This window comes from Mesoplodon mirus, assembly GCF_964341445.2.
Source record: "Mesoplodon mirus genome assembly, chromosome: 13".
Classification (NCBI taxonomy): domain Eukaryota; kingdom Metazoa; phylum Chordata; class Mammalia; order Artiodactyla; family Ziphiidae; genus Mesoplodon; species Mesoplodon mirus.
Genome location: NC_138989.1, coordinates 73,652,925 through 73,669,754, shown reverse-complemented (window position 1 = coordinate 73,669,754; position 16,830 = coordinate 73,652,925). Strand labels below are relative to the sequence as shown.

Here is a 16,830-nt window from a genome sequence, read left to right as displayed (position 1 = left end):
GAAGCAGAAAGGATTGCTTTTGCACACACGTGGATGTAACTGTGACAGCCTCACAGTCAGAACAACTCATTGCTTTTTAGCGCATAGTGTGAATTTGGGCAAGAATACTTCTGCTGATATCATTTTGTGCTACATTAATAAAATATACTGATCCTTTGCAAAGTGTCTCCAGACTCTAAACCTTACACCTTCACCACGCTTACTCCTGACCGGAAGAGGAGAAATGAAGAACAAAAGCTTCCCCGCTTCATACTGTTTTAAGACATGGTCATACAAATAATAACTAAGCCAAAACAAAAACATGTTACTATTCTCATAGAAAACAGTGATCATGTCAGTATTTTGCTTTGTAATTCAAGAGCAAAAGACAACATATTTAAGTATCTTAAGAACATTCTAAAGACAATTTATACTACGTATGGTATGTTCTTAGCTTTTAATTTTTAAGCCAGTCTTCATTTGCCTCTTCACTGAACATTAGATTTGACTACATATTGTATTTATTTTGGGCAGTGTTTAGTCTGATGAAATACTGTATGAATTCTGATTCCAGAAAAGGTAGACATTTTATCACTATCTGGACAACCACCAACCTAAGGAAAAGGATACAATGGTCTGACATAAGCCAATAAAGGCATTATCATGCTTTTTGCTCTGTAGCTTTTTTAGAAGCTATTGTGAGCAATGGGCAATAAGAAATAAATGAATACACAGTGGTAAATGCTAGGTGGGAAAATGATAGAGTTCCTCAGTGGTTGTTTTACATGAGATGGTTGGGGAAGGCAGCTCTGAGAAAGGGAAATCTCAGCAGAAACCAGAATGACAGGAGGGAACAAACCATGACAGGAACAGTGAGTTCTCAAAAAAGGAAAAGTATTTGATGTTCTTAGCTATGATTAACTGTAACAGAAGAAAATTAAGCTGAAAAAAAAATTTCCTTTTATTATCTCATGCCAGCTTCAGAAGACCTGACTTCCAGAGCAGACTCTACTGCCAGCTAGCTCTGTGATATAACCTCTCCACTCCGGAATTCCTTCACAGTTAAGCAGAAAGACTTGACTAGTCAAATTTTAAGGCTCTTCCCTTTCCAAAAATCTGTGATTCCCAGCAATTACTTTTTGTTTTTGTTTCCCTGCCTGAAAACGTTGAAAAAAGGGTTAAACATTCATCACTGTGAATGCAAGCTCAACTGTCTTAAATGACAAGTTTCCCAAGGAATATATTTCAAAGTGTTGCCCCCCGCCCATGGTATCTCTGCCCTTGTCTGGCTTGTAACCTGGTAGGTGCTGACTAGATGTCAGTGGAAATCAGTGCTGAGATACTTCTGGTCTTTCTTCTTCTGGGGAATGATGCATGAAAGTTGAGAAATACCCCTCCTCCTCCAATACTCATCTTTTCTCTCTAGGGGTCATTCTTATGATGGCCTAAGAAGAGTAGGTTTTTATATTCTTCTCCTGAAAAGATTCCAACAACATACGAGGATAAAGACATCCATACGTTGCAGCCCCTGAAGAGAATTACATTTCTGCATTGGACAGGCCAAATTATTTATTCTCTCTTGAAAATCTGGCATCTTCTTTTCTTACATGCAATATAATATGTAAAATAAGCCTATTTAAAGAATTAACATATCTGTTGATTAAAGTTGCTCTCTATTAAATATGCTTTCTTTTTTGAACAAAGTGAAAACCTGACATTGTGTAAGTGGGGTCTAAAGGTTTTCATGCCATTATTGTCCATTACGGACACCGGAGCTCCTTGCAGAGAAGGCTCGGGCCTGACACGGAGACGTCGGTAAAACCAGTACATCTGGGCCTCTGGCCTGGATTCTGACATGTGCTCAAACTTTTGGCAATTAGCTTTCTGAGCTGCTGACAAGTTGGGAATCCCAACTTCTTCCCTACCATACTGAGAGGATTGCTGTGAGTTTCAAAGCAGTTGATTATAAAGTTCTTGAATAAGTACGAAGCGTTACACAAGCACGAGATGGTGTTCTTAAGAGTAGCAACTACAAATAGCACTTCATGTTTCTAATGCTTTTTTTTTTTTTTTTTTTTTGCGGTACACGGGCCTCTCACTGTTGTGGCCTCTCCCGTTGCGGAGCACAGGCTCCGGATGCGCAGGCTCAGCGGCCATGGCTCATGGGCCCAGCCGCTCCGCAGCATGTGGGATCCTCCAGGACCAGGGCACGAACCCGTGTCCCCTGCATCGGCAGGTGGACTCTCAACCACTGCACCACCAGGGAAGCCCTCTAATGCTTTTAATGGTGATGCTTGTCACAAAGAGAGCATACTGACTCACAGTAATGCCACAGAAGGGTCCCCTCTCCCCTAATATGTAGGTATTTTTAAAACTTGGGAAAAGAGAGAGAGAAACTCTAGGTACCAGATATGCAGAAAGACAAAATTAAAGAAGTGGGCTTTGGACCTAGACTTGGGGCTTGGGCTTGGGTTTTTAATCCTCACATGGGGACACAGAGCACGGCCTACAGTCTGTATGACCAGGGGAGTCAGACAGAGTTCCCTGCTTAAGACCTACATCTGAACAGGGTTCAAGAAAATTCTACCCACAGGCCTGGGAGAGTTGCAAGGAAGCTTCCCTTCTATCCAGGACGGTAACCGGGAGAAAAACAAACAAAAAAACCCAGATCTCTAATAAATTCAGACTCCCAAGCCTACACCAGTGGGTAGGAGGTCCGTGGTTATAGTAACCAAGGGGGCATAAACCCAAGCTAAGAAGTTAACAGTAAATACAAGTCAGGATGTATAAAAGCCCCATAAAGAAAAAAAATGAAGATGAGCACACACACACTTAAAAACACAAAATTATAAACTGAACTAGGCAATCAACTACCACTGAGGAGAGTCTACAGACATAACAAGTGGGAGATTTAATGCCCCTAGAACCAGAGGTAATAAAATAATCTAGAAGAGGTGCTGGAACAAATATTTTAAGAATGATTAAAAAGCTGTAAGTATGAATAGAAAAATAAATAAAAGGGAAGAACAGGATCAAATAACAATAACTAAAAAGACCAAGCAAATTGAAAAAGACCAAATAGAGCTTTGAGAAGTTAAATCTAGTCACTGAAATAATAGACACAATGAACTGATAGAGTAGATTATGAAAAGCTTAAAAGATAATTAACTGGAAGAGCTGAGCCCACAATACAGCAATGAGAAAGAAGACGGGAAAGCTAAAAGATAAGGGAGACAGAATGTAAAACTGAATCAAATACCCAATAGGAATTACTGATGCAGATAATAAAAATGGGAAAGGTACAATATGTGAAGAAATAACTGCAGGGAATTTTCCTGAATAAAGGAGAGACACCATCCTCATATGAAGAGTCACAATGAATCCAGAGCAGAATAAATAAAAAGAAATCCACACTTAGATTTGTGATAGTAGAACTGTAGAAAATCAAAGACACGGAGAAAAATTCAAAATCACCAGAGAAGAGAGATTTACTCACCAAAAAGTGAAAATTAGAGTGACAACGAACTTCTCATCATCAGTTATGGAGGCCGGAAGAGACAAAAAAAAAATCCCCAAAGTACTGAAGGAAAATAATTGTTGACTAAGGATTCTATAATCAGCTAAACTATCATTTAACAGAGAGGTAGGTAAGCCCCCTCTCTCTCAGACCCTCACTGAAATTGCCACCAGAGCAGAGGTTCTCAAACTTGAATTAGCATCAGAATCCCTGGGAGGGTATGTTAAAACACCGACTGCAGGGCCCACAACCAAAGTTGCTGATTTTCAGGAGGTCTGGGTTGGGAGCCCAAAATTTACATTTCTAATAAGTTTCTGAATGATGCTGTTGATCTATAGGCCACACTTTTAGAACCATCAACTACAGATTAAACTTTATTAAGCAGAAAACTTAACCTGGAAAAAAGTAGATGCAAGAACCAATGGTGGAGACGTGGAAGCAACTGAAGTGTCCATCGACAGATGAATGGATAAAGAAGATGTGACACATATATACAATGGAATATTACTCAGCCATAAAAAGAAACGAAATTTAGTTATTTGTGGTGAGGTGGATGGACCTAGAGACTGTCATATAGAGTGAAGTAAGTCAGAAAGAGAAAAACAAATACCGTATGCTAACACATATCTATGGAGTCTAAAAAAAAAATTGGTTCTGAAGAACCTAGGGGAAGGACAGGAATAAAGACACAGATGTAGAGACTGGACTTGAGGACATGGGGAGGGGGAAGGGTAAGCTGGGACGAAGTGACAGAGTGGCATGGACATATACACACTACCAAATGTAAAACAGCTAGCTAGTGGGAAGCAGCCACATGGCACAGGGAGATCAGCTCAGTGCTCTGTGTCTACCTAGAGGGGTGGGATAGGGAGGGTGGGAGGGAGACGCAAGAGGGAGGGGATATGGGGATATATGTGTATGTATAGCTGATTCACTCTGTTATACAGCAGAAACTAACACACCATTGTAAAGCAATTATACTCCAATAAAGATGTTAGAAAAAAAAGAACAATGGTGGGCAAAGGAATTTGTTTACATATAAGTAAATTAAACAAGCATTGACTGTTGAAAAAAAGAGAAAATATTAATGATTATTTGGCAAGTTGAAAGACAAGGTAGTTTTAAAATTCCACTGAACAATGGAAAGTAGGAGTGGGAAGAACAGCACTGAAGTTCCCCAAAGTTGTATATTATCCAGGAAAAGAGTAGAGAGTGATTAATTTTGACAAAGGTCAAGTATAGTGGTTAAAAATTTTAATGTGAGCACCAAAAGAACAGAAATAGAAAATACAACGTCCAAGCAAGTACAGCAAATGAAAGAAAACAAAGAGTACTCTATCAGTCCACCAGAAAGCAAGCAAAAAGAAAAAACAGAGATAGTTAAAGGACAGAAAAGATACACTAGGCAAGTACTAGTGAAGAGAAAGTGAACATAATGACCGACAAAGCCACAGTCACCATGGGAGATTCTGACACAGCTGACTCGGTTAGATAAAGAAAAGCCAGGAAAAAAGTTGTCATGGAAATGGAAAATTTGAACACCACAGGCCTGATGTAACAGACATATATAAAGAACTCTATACCCAGCAAAGACAGAATACACATTCTTTTCAAACACAAAAAGAACATTAACAAAAAATGGCCAAGCCTCCAAAGAAGTTTCAAATACCTGATAATATTCCACAGACAATATTATATGACCACAATGCAATAAAATCAGAAATCAGTAAGAAACAGGTAAAAACCCTCTCAAACTCTCAGAAACTAAAAAGCATATTCTAAATAATTTGTAAGTTAAGGACAGAAAGAAATCATTATGGAAATTACCAAAAATTTAGAACTGAATTAAAATGAAGACCAGATATCTACACTAAGGTAATAATTATCTAAATACACGTGCTCTTATTGAAAGAAATACTACCAATAATAAAAAAAAGAGTAAACAAGGCTCTTTTGTTAGTAGAAAACAAAGAAAGAGCTTTCTTCAGGGCAAATCTACCTGGATTTATGATGCTAAATAATTTTCAATAGTAATTATAAGAACTAACAGTGTTGCAGGAAGACAGATGATCAATAAGCGATAGAAATATTTGAAAAGGCTTCATCATTATGTCAGAAGTCTTCTGTTGCTTGCAAACAGCATCATTTCTTGAATTTACCTTGTTTCTCATGATGGAGAAGAGAAAATACTACTCTAACTTATTGTGACCATGAATGTAACAAAAAGAGCCGTGGTAGTGAGGCAGGTGTTTGTTAAGCTACATGCAGAGGAGCTGACGCCTGTTTTGACCCACGTGACATTGGCCACTTTGCATCAACCGCTAAGCAAAGCAGCTGGACAAATTCAAATCCAACAAGTAACTAAAGGGATGTCAGGTATCAAGGTGCGTTTGCACTGTATTATCTTTCAAGTTTTCAAATGGACCTATAATTCAAAATGTAATTTGAACCAAATCAGATTAAAGCCACAAAATTAGTACTTTAAATATACCTATTGGTGTCTTAGCTCAGCACTTGATATAACAAACTTCCCTTCCTTTAGCTCCCCCAGTTATTAAAAGATTCCCCAATTTGCAATCTTCTGCTCATCCCAGTACAGTTCCTGCAATTCCAGAGTCTCTCCTTGCACTCATGTAACCACTGACAAAAGACTCTGGAGTATTCCACAGGCTCCTTTCAGGTGTTTGATACCAGGTGCCTGCTGACCAGTGCCAGGGTGTCACTCTTCCTTATCAACACACATAAGGGGACTATGAGAAGGTTAGTGGGTCAGCAGAGAGAAGATTCTTAACTGCCAGCTCTGGAGTGCAGCTACTCCCTCACCCAAACCTTTGCAGAGTTTTAGAGCCGGAAGAGATTCAGGATCCAATTTCAATTTGTTAGCATGCATATACTACCCTTGGCCTCAAGAAATGTTAGAACTCTACAAATACAGGACCAAGTTTTGCTTCATATAAAAAGGAAGAGAGGACATTTTGATTGTTATACTTTTAATCTACCCTTTTATAAAAGACAAAAGAGAATGTTTAGTTTTGTTACCACTAGCAAACCATTTTCTTTTCTTTTTTTTTTTTTTTTCTTCTTTTTGCGGTATGCGGGCCTCTCACTGCTGTGGCCTCCCCCGTTGCGGAGCACAGGCTCCGGACGCGCAGGCCCAGCGGCCATGGCTCACGGGCCCAGCCGCTCCGCGGCATATGGGATCCTCCCAGACCGGGGCACGAACCCGTATCCCCTGCATCGGCAGGCGGACTCTCAACCACTGCGCCACCAGGGAGGCCCTTTCTTTTCCTTTATATTGAAAGCCCTGTGAAAAGGCAAATGTAGCTGTACCTCACCCAGAAATTCCGGGAAGGAGGAGACGGGAGTAATGTTAAATTTCTCAAGGACACCAGCCAGGCCCCTGGCATCAAGGTAAGCAGGAATATACAAGAAATGTGTGTTTAGATGAAACCAAAATATTATACTGAAGAGTCAGAACTTGAATACTGACCGGACCAGTAATAGCTGGATTCTGTAGTCTTGGGTCTTCCCACTGAGTAATTTTGCTATCTGGAAATATTAAAAAAAAAAAAAACAAAAAAAACAACGGCTTATTAGTTCAAATCTATTTCATGTCCAAAACGTTTTAAAAAGAATTATTTCTGGATTTTCCAGAAGTTCCCCCAGTTCCCCATCCTGACTCCCAAGGATAAATAACTTAGTATTTCAGGGTTAGAACTATACTCTGTAAGGCAATCTGCACCACAGCCCCCAATACTGTTTAGTTAAAAACAATCAAAAATGCACAACTAAAGTAAAACCATCTATTCACACTGTTTTGGGCAAGCAATCTGCTGAAATTTCAATTATAAACCCCTGTACCTTCAAGGATTTATAACTTGAGATTGATTTTCATTTAATTAAAAAAAAAGCATAAAAGATTTTAGTTCCCCAAAGTTAACACACACACTATTTTTTTCTCATTTCAAATACTCTTTCCTTTGCTTTATGGTGTTGCAAACAGCTTTCAGTTAAAAAGCCTAAGTTGAACAAATGAATAATCCATTACACGTGTCACTCATCTGCACACAAAAATCAAAACAGCTAAGGCAGTCCAAAAAATGAGAATTAGATACAGCACAGGAGGATTCCAGAGAAAAGGTTCCCTTTTGGTCAAGCTGGTGAGAAGTGGTTCTTTCTTTCAAATGAGTCAATGTCAATAAGATTAGTAAATGGCACCTATACCACTGCTTCAATGGTGTAGGTGGAAACACACATTAGCTACCTGGATCACTTGGGATTTGTGACTGTGCCTTAATTAAAAAGACTTTATGCTACTGTGTGTATATATGGGGGGGGCAGGAATGGACTCACATGAAAGATATGGGGAGGGTAGACAGGGAAGAATAGGTTTCTCTCTGGAGTGTTAGGAAATCTAAGTTGGTTTGTAAAAAAGGAAATTATTTGTTTGAGAAGAATAGTCTGTTTTTTTCTGGTATACTTCGTAAGTGGACTGATAAGAATAACTAATAAATTTGGTTTTAATAACTATCCCAGGAATTTTTCGAAGTCTGGTATAATTATTTTAACAAAAGCAGTGGTAAAGTTTTAAAATTAAGCTACCAAAGCACATGACGATTCTGGATTCACACTGGCAGAAAAGTTACAAGAAATGTTTCAACTGTTTCAGAGAACGCTGATGGAAGAAGCAAAAGGTATCTCTGGGTCCCTTACTTTGAAGACAGAAGTTTTTGGAAATTAAGAGCTGTTGCTGTGATGCAAAACAGGAGAAAAGTAAATAAAAGAAAAAGAATATAGCTGAGTAAAAACTGCCTTAGACTATATATAGACTGGGTACCATCATCAAACCAGAAAATAAATCACCTACTACCTCCATATGATGAGCCCCACATCTGTCCAAACCAGAACCTCGAGCTCCATCCTTGACACCTGCACCTGGATTTCCCCTGGGAAATACCTCAAACCCTACTCTGCCAGAATTTGACCCATAATCTTCCACTACCAAAATGGTTCATACAACCCTGTATTCCTCTCATTAACAGCACCACAATCCGTCCACTGTTCAAGTCCGGCACCTGCCATACCCTCCAGCCTCGCTCACCTTTCACTCCGGCGGTCACCACCTGTCCCCACCTCTCTGAAAAGGCTTCTTTCCCGAGCGCTCATCCTCTTCCTGGACTGCTGTCTAGGTCTCCCTGGCCTCAGTCTCACTCACCCCCGTTCAAAACTTCCTTTGAAGCTCTGCCAAGGGGATCTCACCCCCGGGCCGAGGGCGAAGCCTCACCTGCGGCTCCCCAGCGCTCGCAGCACCCCCCGAACCACCCCTCCTCCCCCACCCCTGTCCGTGGGAAAACTGTCTTCCACGAGGCAGGACCCTGGTGCCAAAAAGGCTGGGGACGGCTGCTCTAGAGCACAAACCTGACTGCATCAGAGTCCCTTCTGCACCATCCCTTAGGTGCTCCCGCCTGGCCGCGGGAGGGACCCGAGTCCCCGTACCGGCAGACTCCCTTTGACTTAATGCGGGTGTCACGCCAGCCTCATCTGCACACTGGCCGTTTGCAACCCCACTGCGCTTCTCTGAACATGGTGTCACCTGCACAGCTTCACACACCTGTGCACGCTTTCTCCCTCCTAGAATTGCTCTTTGCTGGGCGTGCCTGGCTAAACCTCACTCATTATTTGGGATCCACCTGAAAAGTCACCCATTCTACAAGGCTCTTTTGCAGCCTTCTTCCACTGCTGGAGCCCAGACACTCAGCAAGTACTTCTACGTAACAACTGGTTCACTCCCCTAAGACAACACTTAAATACCTCCTGGCACTCCCTACTAGAGCTTAAGCCCCTTGAGGACCAGGACTGTGTGCTGTTCATCTCTGCAGCCCCCTCTCCACCACTTAACACATTTCCCAGCGTGTAGCAGGAGCCTGACTTTTTAAATGACCAAATGAAGCTGATGGCAAAAACAGATTCTTTTTCAAACAGTCTAGGCTTTCAGAACCACATATGGGTCTTATAGGATTACGATAATGATCAATTTTGCACTTAAGAATTATCGACGTATGACTGTCGGTGGCCAGTTACCCGTTTTGTCCTAAAACTTTTGAATCTAAACTTGCTTTTTGTCTTTGAGACGTAATATTTCAAATAAAGGGGCGAGAATGAAGTAGAATAGAAAACTCAGTCCACTTGGCTACTGTTGACAGGTTTGGTAAGACTGCTGGCAGAAAAGATTAAAACAGGATCTTACGGCATCCCTGGAATTTTATTTTTTAGCTTTGTATATAAACTGCCTGTGGCCAAGTACTCAGTGGCTGGGCATATCGGGTCTTTAAGAAGAACTATGCTATTCCTAAGGGAGGTAGGGGTTCAGTTCAAGACCTTCCCATACCCTCTGACACCAGGCTTGAGACACAGGAGCTTTTTGATAAATGTCAAATCAAATGAATCTAGAAGTCTAAAGAGCACATGAGTACTGAGCACTCATGCTCTTCTGAAATTAAATCTTCAACGTTTTTAATCTTGAAAATGTCTCACTTCTCAAGAATTTATGAAGCAGAAAATTTAAAAAACCGAATGAATTAGGAGACAAGCGCCCTGCTGCCTTTTACATTCAGTGTGCAGTCACATGCCCCAGCGAAGTGGAAGACGGATGACTGAGCACCTTACAAGATGGCTGCGCTCACGGTCAAATGGTGGAGTAGGGATGGCCTGGCTTCTGTCCTGCAGGCAGCAGGACAGCAAAATGAGATGCTGAATTTCGCTAGAAATAAGATTTGGGAAAAACGTTTAGAAGCAGAGACTCGTTCGGAAGGTAAGGAAATTCCAGGTAATGAAACCCGTTTTGGAGTGGGTTTGAGTACCTGATACAGTGTCTTAAAAAAGATAGATATGCTTCATTTTTCACAGACTGGAATTTGTTTTTTTTAAAAATGGCATATGAATTGAACTCTGTTTCATTGATATGTACACCGCTCTATTGCTTTCCACTGAATAAACCTTGACGAATTAGGGAGACCTGACAGAAATGTTACATTGTCAGCTAATGAGGCTCTCCTAAACAGACCTTTTTCTTACACAGTCTTTGGTCATCTAATTTACAGTGTATTTGGTTAAGAGAACTTTTCAGTATAGTTGAGCAAAGGCAAATTTTAATCTCCACGTAAAGGATCACAGATCTCACACTGGCATCGCTCAGGTCAACAAGGCTCTGTATGGGGTCTATATCCTATTGTTTGATTCCCAGGAGTGAAGGGGGGAGGCTCCCCAGTGCTGTGTGGTCTGGAAGAGAGGAATGGGGGATGTCTGAGAGGAGCCTGGAGGGACTGATCAGGAATAAAGGAACCACCCTTTCCCATCGCCTGGAAAACAGGAGCTGGGCAGGCCTGAGGCTGGAGGCACGGCTGCTGTTGCCTCTCCAGGCAGGTCCTCTCCACTTTCCAACCAAGGGCGTCAACTTCCTAACACAACACCAGCCCCTCTGGCCGTCCGTGAATGGACTCCGAGTCACCATGTAACAAGCGTTCACCACATAGTACACTAGGTCTATGCACGCCTCCAGAAAAACAGTCCATGAGTTTTCTAATGTCTAATGTATACTAGGATGGTCCTTTGCAATCGTGTTTTTCTTGTTTCTGGGTCCTTACAGCACAGCAAGAACATTTCATCAAGTTCTTTTCAGGTTGACCTGACATCAGACCACCAGCTGGAACATGGCCACAATGTTGTGTGAAGTACTCTCCGTGTGGTGGACCGAGGCTGTGTTACCGGTTAAGACGGTGCTTTAATAAAATGCTCATTATTACTCGTACCTCTCTTTGAAAACTGAAATTGTAATGCATGAAAAAACTGAAAAGGAAAATATTTTTTGTTTTTAGTGGGAAAAAGGCAGTGTGACTCCTCTTCTTTTTTGGCAAATTCTGCTGAGAAAGAGAATTATAACTAGCACAGGAAGGAAGGAAGTGGGGGTACCCGCACATGTTAAAGCATTTATGGCAGCAATTTTATGCTCACTGTAAAATTCTGGAACGTAGGAAAGAATCAGCATTTTTACTGGTCGAAGACAAAAACTTTGAACTATCTAATTTTAAGCCAGGGTAACCCACACCCCTAAATACACCTAGGACTTCTACTTTTGGTTTAATTCTGAATTGTTGGGCTTCTTGCTTACTTCGATTTCTAAAAACCCCTCAATCTCCCGTGCCTGAAAGCGAAGGTGTCACTGGTCACTTAGGAACCCAGGAAGAGGCCCTGAAATGAGAGACAGTGACAGGCCCCACCCACACGAGGACCTCTCGAGGCCACGCTTCCCGGTCAGCTCAGCAACGTGCTTAATTAACCAATGCAATCAGGTAAGAAAACGTGAGGCTGGGAAATCTGGTGTAGACTTAATGCTCATGTTTATGAACCCAATGAAAACAAAGATAAATATATTCCACCAGATCACACGCGTATGTGAACTTTAAATCTGCTTGAAGACTTCTTTTCAATATACATTTTCAGAAGTTTTAAGGGATACACTAATATGATCCCATGGAGAAAATGTCACTTCAACAAGGGGGAAAGAAAAAAACAACAACACTGGCTAAAAGCAAACCTTTATTAGTTTAACTTTTAGTTGTCATGAGAAACCACACATTTATTCAGAGGAGCTGGAGCAAATGTCTGCAGCAAATATAATTTCAAGAACAGAACTGCACATGTATTAGTGTGTTGGGTGCAGGGAAACATGCTGTGAATAGAAAATAAGTCAGAATGGGCATCGTGCCCTGAGACCTCTGAAGGCAGCTTTAAAAAAACGTAGCGGCTGCTTCAAGCACTGCTCATACACAGATTTCTGACATAATCATCACTTCTAATCTTATTTTCTATTAGCAGAGTGTATTTATTAAAAGCGCAAAAGTCAAGGGGTCATCAATCAAAAAAAATTTTTTAATTAAAAAAAAACAGTTAATAGGTCACAAGATCAAACTGGAATGGGCCACTTTAAAGCAAACTGGGGTGAATGCACAGTACCGTACGAGGGCACTGAGTCTCTGGTATCATCCTCGCCACATAACACCTGGCTGCCTAGACAAACAGTAAAATGACACAGCTTTCACTGTCATATCTGAATTACCCTCATCCTCCCTTCACCTGCAACACCTATGCGTCCATAACAGCACCTACTTACTGTGATCAATGTAAAACGTTCGGCCATCCAAGTGAATTCTTTCTTCCCAACCAGGCTGTTATCAGGGGAAGAGAGGAAGAGAAGACAAACATTAGCCAGCAGTTCCAAACTCAAAGGCAAAAGTTAAAGACTCTAGGACACCTTCTTACTCTTCTCCCCTGGGGTACATTTTTACATAAAGAATAAACTAAATAGAAACATTTCAAATGAACTCACTCAAATGACAACACCCAGCAACACACTTTAGCACATGTTCTACAGTCTCAGATGCACTCACTGTATGATGAACAAGAAAAACAGGGGTTATTATTTCAAAAGCTTCAAAGGGAAACTCCAGCACACTGTGAAACAGTTGAGCCTGGGGCTGAATAGCTCATTTAATTAAATGAGTATTTATTGAGTACTAAAGGGAGGATGAAGGGTGCTATAAAATGTGAGAGACTGATGCTTTACTCATGTCATCAGGTGGTTGAACAATCGAATACTGAAATTCTCTGCTGTGGACTCTCACTACTCAGGAACCAGACTTGGATAATTTTTCCAAGATCAGGCTGGTATGCTTTCATGATCTGAACTGTGCCTATCTGTTACCTGAAAGTCAGGAATCCAACAGATCTAGACAACCTGCAATCTTTCACTTACTAAACTCTCTCTCCAGTCTCTCCCCAGGCTCCTTCCATCCAAACCCCGGAACCAAACATTTGGAAAGTGTGGGATATTTGTATAACCTGATGAATAAAGACTGCACCCTAATCTTTCTAGCTTCAAATTTTGCTGTAATATACCATACACCAGGCAACAGAAAGGTTCTTGGAAAACAACCACCAAAAAAATTCCCAGCACCCTTCCATTTTTAAAATAGTCTTAGAGTCTCCCCACCTTTCTAGCCTGTAAGGGTTTTTAAAAAAACTGGGGGTGGGTCAACACGAAAGCATGGTGAAGGTTTCATTCAAAATCTAACTTGGAGTCAATAGCTCGACTCTCACTCAGGCCCCAAAAGAGAACAAACTAATAAAAAATTAGATTTATAAACAGTCACTGACAAGGGAGAAAAATTTAAAACATCTGCTGGATAAATGACTTATAGAAACCTTCTGTGATTACGTACACCCTTTTCTTCTGCTTTTAAAAAATTTTTTGTTCCTATGACTAAATCAGCAGTATGGATGGAAATTAGTTGGTTGCTAAGTTACAAAATAAATGTGTGTTGCTTAAACTGTCACCTGTAGAGAATGCCTCATCCATCATCCTAGTTGCAAGGTCTACCTTTCACTAGCAGTCAGCCATTCAGAAACCTCTTTCAGAGGAGCTAGGTGTGGTGTGAACTGTATGAGCTATCAGTTCAGTCATACAACCGATTCTATTAAGAAATGACAGACCAAGGGGACTCAAAACGCCTGGAGAAAGAGAAGGTCACAGGGCTTCCCTATCAACATTGGGCCCATGAGTGAGTAAACATTTTCAGACTGGTCCGTGTGTCTCCAGTGTACTCACAGGAAGAGGGCCAAGGTCATTGGGGTTTAAAGATGCCTTTGACCGCATATGCACTGGAAATTTCAGGCGTGGGTCTTCCTGCAAGAAGAATGTAAGAGGCAGGTGTTAGGAGTGATATCTCTGAGCAGTACTGGTCCTCCCCTTCTGGAGGTGTGTGTTCCACAGCAAGCAGGTTGCCTGTGGAGGGGGGCTGCTGCAGCGGGGAGGGGAGGACCCCACCTCCGTATAGAAGGCCTGGCTGACCATCTCTCCAAAAAGATTCTACTCTTCCTCCTTGAACTTGATGAAAGGAGGAGAGTAAGAATGTTTAAGTCAAAGGTTAACCATTTCCCCAAGACCCTGAGCCGGTGAAGAGGAGGAGGGTTCCAGCAGTGATGTTACCATGGAGACCAGAGGAGAGGACTCCAGTGAAGATGAGGAGGATCCACTCCACAGAGAGGGAGTGAGGACACTGGTCGTATAGCTCCCTGTGGACCCGGAGCTCGGGCTGAGGGCAGCTAGCCTGTTAGAAACACCCATTCCATCAGTCCTTGCGTCTACTGTTACTCCCTTCCACCCTCTCTTGAGCCAAAGCCGAAAATCTGAATCTGGTTTGACTGTCCAGGCATGTCCTGCCCCAGAGTTAGTCGGCAACGTCACAGAGTCACATCCCCATGAGAGAACTTTACTGGGATTCTTGATCAAGTTCCACAAATTAGATCTTAAAAGTTTAGGGCTTCCCTGGTGGCACAGTGGTTGAGAGTTCGCCTGCCGATACAGGGGACACGGGTTCGTGCCCCGGTCCGGGAAGTTCCCACATGCTGCGGAGCAGCTGGGCCCGTGAGCCATGGCCGCTGAGCCTGTGCGTCCGGAGCCTGTGCTCCGCAACGGGAGAGGCCACAACAGTGAGAGGCCCGTGTACGGCAAAAAAAAAAAAAAAAAAAAGTTTACAAAATACTTTTCTTAAGGGATATGCTTCATAAGATACCACACAGAACCAATGACAGAAAAATACATACTCTGACATCTTGGGTCATGCTTCATAACTTACAAAGAACAGTCAGGTGTATGATCTTGCAACCACCCTGTTAGGGGGTTGGGCACGTAATCTCTGCTCCTTTAGATGAGGAAACAGAGTCTCACAGAGAACGAGAACTCGCCCAGAGGCTCTGGTTTAGAGTCTGGCAGCGGTCCTTCACTTACACAGACCCAATTAAAATGCAGTGTAACTAAGCGAATCCCTATTTGAAACTCAAAAGATTAGAAAACAAAATGAGAAAACTCAGAATAACACATTAGTAACCAAATAAGCCTAAGATAATAAAAAACAAAACAAAAAACCCCCTAAAACCTTTAAAAAAATCCTTTATTTCATTAATGTTAAAGCCTTTGTTGCTCTCCAACTACTAAAAGGTTTTCTGCCTCAGCATTTTCCCAAGTCAGCAAGAAAATGAAATAGTTGGTATAAAACTGGGAAAATAATAAAACTCACTTTTGTTTGGAGATATGACATATGATTATATACCAAGACTGTATTAAACATCTCCTAGATTACAGAGAGCGACAGCTAATGGGTGTGGGGTTTTCTTCGGGGGTGATGCAAATGGCCTGAACCTGATTATGGTGATGGCTGCACACATGTGTGATGGTCTAAAAATCATTCAGTTGTATTATTTTAAATGGGCGAACTGTATGGCACGTGCATTATACCTCGATAAAGCTTTAAAATTATTTCCCCCAAGTTAACAGTCTAAACCATGAGTATCCAGGGATGGTAACAAAGTGATAGATTTTTAGAGCTGACAAGACTGACAACAGGAATCACACGCGTACAAATCAGCCTTTGCTCCTTAGAGGCATAAAACCGCCCAGTGTTCTGTGTTATACTGGAACACCTACAGTGTAAGCAGATACGCTAGGTAGATTTAGGATTTAGAAGGTCTAAAAAGCTGATAACCTGGTAAACATCTGTGACCGCTTGGCCATGGACCAAGGAAAACCTGAGAGCCCCGAACCCCACTAAAGCTACCCAAGGCCAGCTCTGGGCTGGCCCAGGTAATGCCGCCACCGCAGGGGAAGCTTGGGCAGACCACAGCCACTGCTCACGCTGGGATTAGAGAAAGGCTGAGGCTGCTGTTCCATGGGTGAGGACAGGGGCTTCTGCATGCTATGTGCGAGGCCAGCCATGCCTTGCAATCACACACACAGGCTACTGTGAAAGACAATCGGCCCTTTTGGTAAAGAGCTGGTGATTGAAAGAAAAAAAAAAAAGCTGAAATTAAAGAAAAGTGACAGGGGCGTAGGAGAAGGAGCATGACGCATAAAGTAAATCCAATTTCACAGGCCTGCTAACATGGCCTTGCACAGAAACCCGGAATTCACAGAATGTGAGGGCTGGAGGCCCCCAGGGGTCACGTGATTTTATTATACCAACAAAAATCAAAATAATGGCGGCAGCTGCCACCCATCAAGCTCTGCGGGCTAAGCCTGGGGGGCAGTATGGAGCCCACCCTCCCACGGAATCCCCTGAATGACAGAGCGGCAGCTAGACGAGCAGAGAAAGGCAGCCAAGGCCCCACAGGACCTGGGGCAGCTTTAGGAATGACAGTCAGCTGGAATCCTAACGAGGCCTCAAACGACACAAATGTGAATGAATAAAATACACAACACACTTGGCTGTTTCTCCCTTTCC

The 16,830-nt window shown here is 42.1% G+C and overlaps 1 protein-coding gene across 8 annotated transcripts in view; it reads right to left on the bottom strand.

The window, feature by feature from the left end:
- Positions 1 to 16,830, bottom strand: part of NEDD4L (NEDD4 like E3 ubiquitin protein ligase) — a 355,791-nt gene that overhangs the window by 35,120 nt on the left and 303,841 nt on the right. For all 8 annotated transcript variants that reach the window (XM_082641144.1, XM_082641145.1, XM_082641146.1 and 5 more), the window contains 3 exons: positions 14,160 to 14,237; positions 12,666 to 12,720; positions 6,987 to 7,045 (listed from right to left, as the gene is read on the bottom strand). In XM_082641144.1, the coding sequence (XP_082497270.1) occupies positions 6,987 to 7,045; positions 12,666 to 12,720; positions 14,160 to 14,237 (192 nt within the window). The remainder of the gene's footprint in view (positions 1 to 6,986; positions 7,046 to 12,665; positions 12,721 to 14,159; positions 14,238 to 16,830) is intronic.